Genomic DNA, 8,147 nt, shown 5'->3' with positions numbered 1-8,147 from the left:
TCTATAATACAAAGACTGTAGAAACACATAATTATGGAGAGGTGATTAAAAATTTAATAGTATACTTGTAAATTGTTGATGTAAAACGACTTATGGTTGGGGTGCCTGGCTGGCTCAGTCAGTAGAGCATGCAACTCTTGATCTCAGAGTTGTAAATTTGAGCCCCACATTGAGTGTAGGATTACTTAAAAAAAATAAATAAAATCTTTAAATAAAATATCTTGTGATTATAACATTAGAGGCTGAATTTTGAGATTAAATATTAGGTAAATTCCTCTGCATTAGTGTCAGTGTTCTCATGACTTTGGTAATATAAAAAGAATACCATCAATTGCTGAGAAATTAAAAAAAAAAATTTTTTTTTTAAATTTATTTCTAGGAGAGAGAGAGACAGCGTGAGCAGGGGAGGGTCAGAGAGAGAGGGAGACACAGACTCTGAAATAGGCTCCAGGCTCTGAGCTGGCAGTCAGCACAGAGCCCGACGTGGGGCTCGAACCCATGAACCGCGAGATCATGACCTAAGCGAAAGTCAGACGCTTAACCGACTAAGCCACTCAGGCGCCCCGCTGAGAAATTTTTAAACATATAGTATCTGAACCAAATTTTTGATGTGTTGGTTTTCAAACTCTAGTTGAATAATTCTTCTGATATGTTGATGTACAAATCAGAACAAATCTTCAAGCTTTGAAATAAAACTAAACAACTTATAAAAGTTTTTAGGGGTGCGTGGGTGGCTCAGTCAGTTAAGTGTCTGACTCTTGATTTCAGGCTCAGGTCATGATATTATGGTTCGTGAGTTCGAGCCTGCTGTCAGGCTTTGTGCTGAGAGCATGGAGCCTGCTTGGGATTCTCTCCCTCTCCCCCCAGGACCCACCCCTACATGCTCTTTCTCTTTCTCTCTCAAAATAAGGAAACTTAAAAAAAAGTTTTTAGAAAAAAATACATCAAGAAGATTTCATAATTCTCAAAGTACAAGTATCTAACTGGAAATAAGCTAGGGATTTTTATTAGTCATGCTTTTATTCAATTAATTTAAAAAGTTTAAATTTACTTCAAGGTCGACCTGTAATAACTGTAACTCTAATAGAGTATACAGAATATTTAATTTGTGGTTCTTCATAAAAGTATGATAAATTTGGCACGTTAATATATGACAAAAATAAAAGTGTAAGATGATTTTCAGAATACTCATGATGTTTGGAAATTCAAGGAACAATCAGGATTCATAGATGAATACAAGAGAAGTGTTAGATAACTGATGAAGGAAATTCAAAGTGGGCGAAATTGATTTTTTTCTCTATTTTCAGTGTGTGTGTATGTGTGTGTTTAATAGCCCCAGTGCAGTCTATAGAACTCAGATATGCCAAGTCTCCATAACTTGTAGCCCTATGCACTTTTTTATCACACAAAAAGTTGTATTAAAAATAGAGTTTAGATGTAGGGAAGGTTTATCAATTCCTCATTGAAGGTCTGAGTCTCAAAGAATTTTTAGTAGAAAAATTTACCTTTCTGTCACAAAGATGGCTTATTTCTGAAGAACTAAAAGTGAGTCCCCCCGGAGAATGAGACAGAACACTGCTGTTGGCTCTCTCCTTTCGAAGTGTTTGTTCCCACTTGAAATAACCACAACATTTTCTGTTTTCTTGATATTTCCCAATAGGGCAACAAAAGAAGACTTTTCCATGGTTTGGTCCATTATTACAAACAACAAGTCTCTTAGATCTTCGGCCACACTTGCATAAAGGAGGTGTAATTTTCCCACTCTTCCAAGGCTCTTGTAGGTTAACTGTAGAAGCTAAGATAGAGGGGAGGGCCTTCTGGGAACAACTACTCACTGGGGAGCCATCAGATAATGTAGGCTTTTCTTCATGAATAGTGAAGGACTGTTTTTTTGCTGGTGGGAAAGCTGGGGGACTGGAAGGATTTCGTTTAGTACCACATAAAAGGAGGGGGTATTTCCCCAAAACTGAAGGATGAGACATATTGGCATTAATACTGTTGAAGCTACTTGATTTGTATGCTGGTAATTTAAAGTCAGAAGCAACTGAACCTTGATCTTTGGCATCTTTTACATGATAAACAGTAGTATGTGGACTCTTATATACAATAGCCTTAGAGGTCTCAGATTTTTGAGGAGTTTCTTCTGTGCATTTCTTTAAAACCATTAATCTTTCTATGGAATTAAATGAAGTGTCTAAGTTTGAATCACTAATGGGAAGCATACAATCCATATTTTGCTCAGGCTGAGATGCTGGCAGTAAAGCTACATCCTCCCAATCAGCCAACATAGGTAAACAATCAAGAGCAGAACTCATTTCCCTATCAGAAACATGATTAACAGATGAAATGGTAGTTGAAACAAGTACCAATTCTGAACTAACTGCTGAAGACTTAGGTTTGGTACCAAATGCAAGCTGTTCATTTTTTATGTGCTTCTGCATAGGTGTATTCAAGCTGGGAGATGGCAACTGCTCCAGAGAAGTAGAGGGCTTTGTATTAAGAACAGATAAATAGCTTTTGCCATTGTGAAGACCTACTTTTATATTGCTCTTTAGTTGGAACTGATCTTGTCCCTTTATAGGAGAATTCACATCAGCTGACCTCAAATGAACTTTTTCATGAGAATTTACTGTATTTTTAGGCTCCCTATCATATGTGCTCAGACCCCAAATGCTACTGTTGCAGACCGATGCTTCTTCAACTTGATTCGTATTCAAATTTCTGGCCAAAATGTTGGGATTCTTCTTAGTGGGAACCTATGATTCCACAGAATAGTTTTAGAAACTGTAAATTCACAATTTCCTTACTATACACTACATGTTTTGACAAAAAAGAATAATGTCATCATTCATTGATTTATCAATGATTCTGCACAATGATTATCTGTATTTCCATGAGCCTATGATTACTTATGGAGTTTGATATAACAGAATAAAGAGGCAAAACACAACTAACCTTGTTTAAGGACCTTGTAATTTTCATTAAGCAACCATCCCTGATCATTTTCCAAGCAAGAAGGGCAGTATTCCGAGAATCATCCAACCCTGAGGAAACAGATATCAAATGCTGAATTTCATAGTACCAGTGTAAAGAAATATAGCAAAAATAAGAAATCACAATTCAAACTGGAACATACTATTTGTTTTATGATCATCTACTAATTCTAATCATAATAAATTACATTAGCAAAAAGCTGTGGCAACCTTACCAATAAAAGACAAGACTGCCCACATTTACAGAGAAGATAAAAATCTGTTACAGTTCACAAAAATGTAAGCAACATTCTGTAGGGAGCATGTTTTGTGAGTAATCTAATGATCTTGCTCAGTTTTTTCACTAATTCACGGTATTATTTGGGCATTTGTTTAATCTCCATTTGATTTAGCTAATTTCCATTCTTTTTAGCAACTACCACTAGATGGCAGTCTATATCTTACACTACCAGTAATTTGAAAGTCAAATAATTTGAATAGTATAGTATAGATAAGGAGTTTTTAGGCTGAAGAATATTCTTTATTAATGACATCACCAAAAACATGGTGATTCATATGAAAGACTTTATAAAAATAAAATGACTTACATAATAAAATTATTTTCAATTTATACTAACCAGAATGTTCTCGTCCCAAGAATTCTATTCCCACTTCCTGCAGGGCACCATGTAGTCCTTTTGGTTTTCTTCTATAGAAAATCTAATCAAATAAAAGAAGACATATTAAAAAAAAAGGTTACTATTAGAAATGCTATATATTAAACACTTACTTTTCATAATTTTAAGCTCTATTAGATTTGGCATGTGTGTATTTTGTTGTGCTGTTTTATATATTTAAAAAATAATGTATTTTTTAAAAAATATATTTAAAATATTTAAAATATACTTAAATTTTTTTAATTTAAAAAATACAAAAAAATAAAAGTTTCAAAAGAAAAAATATTTTATTTATAGTAACCTATACTTATGTGTGGGATGAAGTTTCATCACTTTTTAGTAGAAGGAAAGTGAACATGCCCCCCTCTTTGACCCTTACCTTATAAGTTACTCTGAGATCAATCCAACAATTTAAGAACACAGGTTTTAACAGCTGTTTTCTTTTACACTCATACTCCAGGCAAACCCCCAAGTCCCAGTCTGCATTAAGTATATTAAAATAGAACAAATTCAAAGATGCCAAGTAGTTTTTACTTGTGCTATCATCATTTATAAATAAAAGGTTGAAAGATGATATAAAATAAAATAGTAAGATTTAGGAATAACATAATACACATATAATGTACAGTATACCACCAAACCATACTGTATACTTTAGTATATGTACTATATACAGTATATAAGCTATAATGTACACGCTATGACAGTATACTATATACTATATAAAATAAAGTCATAATGTATATGCTATAACATTATATAATATAAAATGAAATAAGATTTCTGTGCTGTTAACATCTAATAATTATTCACTTTACATAATTTATTAAGAAATTAAGTTGGTAACTAAGTTTCAAAATGATTTAACCATCCAGTAAAACACACTAAATATTTCAGAAAGAAGAGTAAGGTGTCAAGTTACAAGGCTTACCTGGAGAAGGTTATCTGTTTTTAACATTCTAGGAAAGTACTAATGTAACTGGGAAACCAGACATCTTATAGAAACCTAAATCCAAATATGACTGTCAATACTATGCTATCAATGGCACAGCATTGCTAGCAATGACTGTTAATGGCAATGTTACATCACAGGCATACAAAAGATCTAGTTTAATAACCCATTTTTTCCTAGTGTGAAAGTAATAAAAGCAAAGGATGTGAGTTGAATGAAGCTTCTTTTTTTCAAAATTGTAGAAATAGCGGTAGAGTTTTCACTAAATCATCTTTGCCATCAGAAGACCAGAGAGGAAAAATCTGGAAAGATTCTTAAAGTCTTAAAATTTTAAGGTATCCCAGAATGGTAATTTGAAAAATATGAATAAACTTACTTTCCTTCATTAACATCTGTTAGGCACTTAGATTTCTTTTTGAAGCCCAAGAGGTTAACAAGTATAATTCTTACTACAGATGATGAATTACATAGTGGTAACCCTACTTATTTGTGATTTATAGATATAACTTATTTCTTACCTGACCAAGTAACAAATGCACATAATTTTACTTCAGAATGAGACAGATCTGAAATTCCAGTAGCAAAAATAATTTTCTTCTGTTGCTGAATCTTCTGAATCCATTTACAGAACTGAGATAAGCAAATCCTCAGAGGGACTCCTTCATCAACTTGAGCCTGAGTAAAGTCACAAAATTTGAATTCAATATCAAATTCCATAATTATTAAACACATCATTAGCACATAATTACACACTATATGGAGATATAAAAAAAGAAGAGGTTCTGACTGGCCAAGAGTTTATTTAGTGAAAAAGATATTAAAACACAAGTAAGAGAGAGAATATAATGATTAGAATGTTGCAAGATAATAAAAATTAGGTTGCTCTATCTAAAATCACATAGAAATATAATAATTAAACTGTGACAGGCAGAAATTTGATATCACTTAATTTCCATAAAATAAATTTTATATTCATTTTTACACTATTCTTTCTCATTTTTAAAGATTCCAACAGAGTTCTGGAGGGAACATTATTTCTCCTAACAGGGCATAAATCTAATACCATATGGTATATAGTTTTTACCTTCTTTTTAAAATTGATTACTGAATTTTATATATTTTTAAGTTTATATATTTTAAGAGAGAGAGAGAGAAAGCAGAGAGAGAGAGGGAGAGAGAGAATCTCAAGCAGGCGCCATGCTGTCAGCACAGAGCCAGACACGGGGCTGTATGTCACGGAAAGTGAGGTCATAACCTGAGCCAAAACCAAGAGTTGGATGCTTAACCAACTGAGCCACCGAGGCAACCCTTAACTGATTGATGAATTTTAATATTTGCATCATACTTACTTGTTTCTGGGGGAGAGGGGTAGGATGAGAAGAGAGATAGGGAAAAGAGTAGGGCATACCTGTTTTATGCCTGTCAGTTCCATGCAAAATTCAGAAAGAATTGGATGTTCCTGAGGCTGAACATAAGTATGGAACTCAGATTCAATCTCTCCAGTTGATGTGTTCAGCAATACTGCTGGAAATTCAACTACATGAAAGAATCACGAATTGAAACTAGAATGTATAATTGTTATATTAATGAAGTAATTGCTCTAAATTAAACACGTTGTGTCACTATATAGCATTTTATATTATATACATTATGTATGTATGTATATAGCTTACAGCATCATATACAATCATTGTTTCAGTGAAAGCATATTAAGATGACCAAAGCAGTGAGATATGTTATAATAAAATTATGCTAAAGAATAAGTCAGAATATTAAAGTTTTAAGTATACCTACTTAAAACTCTTGTATTTCCACAATTAAATAAGAAGGCCATATGGAAGCTGAAATGTACTCCTTTCTACCCAATTGAAATTTTGTATGGAATTCTATAATAATTTTATATATGATGATACATTTAGATATTAGGTTTTTGTTCTCTTCGTTGGTCAAGTCAGGTTTTATAGTTAACTACCAATTCATAAACCATCTTGTTTTCTTTATACTAACTGCTGGAATGAAATATTACTCAGCCATCAAAAAGAATGAAATCTTGCCATTTGCTACAACATGGATGGAGTTAGAGTGTATTACACTAAGTGAAATAAATCAGTCAGAAAAAGACAAATACCATGATTTCACTCATATATGGAATTTAAGAAACAAAACAGATAAACATATGGGAGAGGGGAGAAAAAAGAAAAAACAAAGGGAAGCAAACCATAAAAGACTCTTAAAGATAGAGAACAGAGGGTTGATGGAGGGAAGTGGGTGGGGATGGGCTAGATGGGTGATGGGTATTAGAAGAGCACTTGTTAGGATGAGCACTTGGTATTTTAAGTGATGAATTCTATTCCTGAAACCACTATTTCACTCTATGTTAACTAACTGGAATTTAAATTAAAATTTGAAAAGAAAAACTGTTGACTGGTTTTATTCTATAAACTCTATTTTGTTTTAAAGTTTATTTATTATTTATTTCGAGAAAGACAGAGTGGGTGAGCAGGGGAGGGGCAGAGAGGAGGAAGAAGAGAGAATCCCAAATAAGCTCTACACTGCGAGTGCAGAGTTTGACGTGGGGCTCCAACCCATGACCTGTGAGATCATGATGTGAGCCAAAGTCAAGAGGCAAACGTTTAATTAAGAGAGCCATTCAGGTACCCCTATATCTATAAACTTTAATGTGACTCCTCTAAGCCTGGCTTTGATAACTGGCAGTCCAGACTTACTTATTTCTTGGCTCTGGTGGTGTTTCCCATCATTCCAACATGTTGATTCAAAATCAATGACAATTAAGTAGTCCAAAAACTGCTCTGAAAAACAAAGGGTGTCCTTATGCTTTATCAGCATTTAGAGTGCAAGGATACAGCATTTAAAGAAATGATGCACATTACTTACTGGATTTGCTTCTTCCTACATTTCCATTTGTTGGTGCAACGGACTTTCTTCTAATTAATCCAAGCTGCCTAAAAATGTAAAACAACTCAGTATTTTCAACAAACTCATTCACACTCCTGGCTGAATATGCTAACAAACTAATGGTATAACACTCATTATTAACGTATTAGTGTGAGAGGAAATTGAACTAATTTTGAGAGCAAAAGACCTTGGTTCTTATACTAATGGGGACACCTTCTTTTGATTTTAGTAGTCATTTTACCAGCATGAGCCTCAAACTTCATATTGCAAGCTTAGAGTACTTCTTTCTGCTCCCTGTATTTTATAGTAAATACTGAGGAACTTGAGTGATTGCAGAGGTAAAAATGCATTGACAAGCTTATTTTTGCCTTTGCATTTTTCACGCTTTTGCTATGTGCAAAGCACAGGAGGAGATTGGGCCGATCCAGTCTTCTAGGAGCTCAAAATATATCTGCATAAAGAAACTGAACATCCGTGGTAAACGACCGTAAGGTAATACTTGAGTCCACAGAAAGGGCTGGGATACTGAAATGTTAAGTAAGACAAACCACTCTGACCAGTTGGTAGTTTAACCAGGTAGACACTTCTGTTGTAGTTTTTAGTTTAAGAGGTGTGATGGGGGGGGGGGGG

The 8,147-nt window shown here is 33.9% G+C and overlaps 1 protein-coding gene across 5 annotated transcripts in view; it reads right to left on the bottom strand.

The window, feature by feature from the left end:
* Positions 1 to 8,147, bottom strand: part of ERI2 (ERI1 exoribonuclease family member 2) — a 51,787-nt gene that overhangs the window by 42,825 nt on the left and 815 nt on the right. For 3 of the 5 annotated variants that reach the window (XR_013334238.1, XR_013334239.1, XM_077760539.1), the window contains exons 2-8: positions 7,497 to 7,564; positions 7,328 to 7,411; positions 6,010 to 6,137; positions 5,120 to 5,276; positions 4,029 to 4,129; positions 3,611 to 3,692; positions 2,956 to 3,044 (exon numbers count right to left, since the gene is read on the bottom strand). Coding sequence is in view for 3 of the 5 variants with exons in the window: in XM_077760539.1 (XP_077616665.1) it covers positions 2,956 to 3,044; positions 3,611 to 3,692; positions 4,029 to 4,129; positions 5,120 to 5,276; positions 6,010 to 6,137; positions 7,328 to 7,411; positions 7,497 to 7,564 (709 nt within the window). In the remaining 2 variants the exon portion in view is untranslated. Of the gene's footprint in view, positions 1 to 31; positions 2,757 to 2,955; positions 3,045 to 3,610; positions 3,693 to 4,028; positions 4,130 to 5,119; positions 5,277 to 6,009; positions 6,138 to 7,327; positions 7,412 to 7,496; positions 7,565 to 8,147 lie in introns of those variants that run through there. The other 2 variants (XM_077760538.1, XM_077760537.1) reach the window with 2 other exon arrangements.

Source organism: Crocuta crocuta, unplaced genomic scaffold (assembly GCF_008692635.1).
Source record: "Crocuta crocuta isolate KB4526 unplaced genomic scaffold, BGI_CrCroc_1.0 scaffold73, whole genome shotgun sequence".
Taxonomy (NCBI): domain Eukaryota; kingdom Metazoa; phylum Chordata; class Mammalia; order Carnivora; family Hyaenidae; genus Crocuta; species Crocuta crocuta.
The sequence above is the reverse complement of the archived record's forward strand: the minus strand, read 5'-3'. Positions and strand labels throughout refer to the sequence as shown.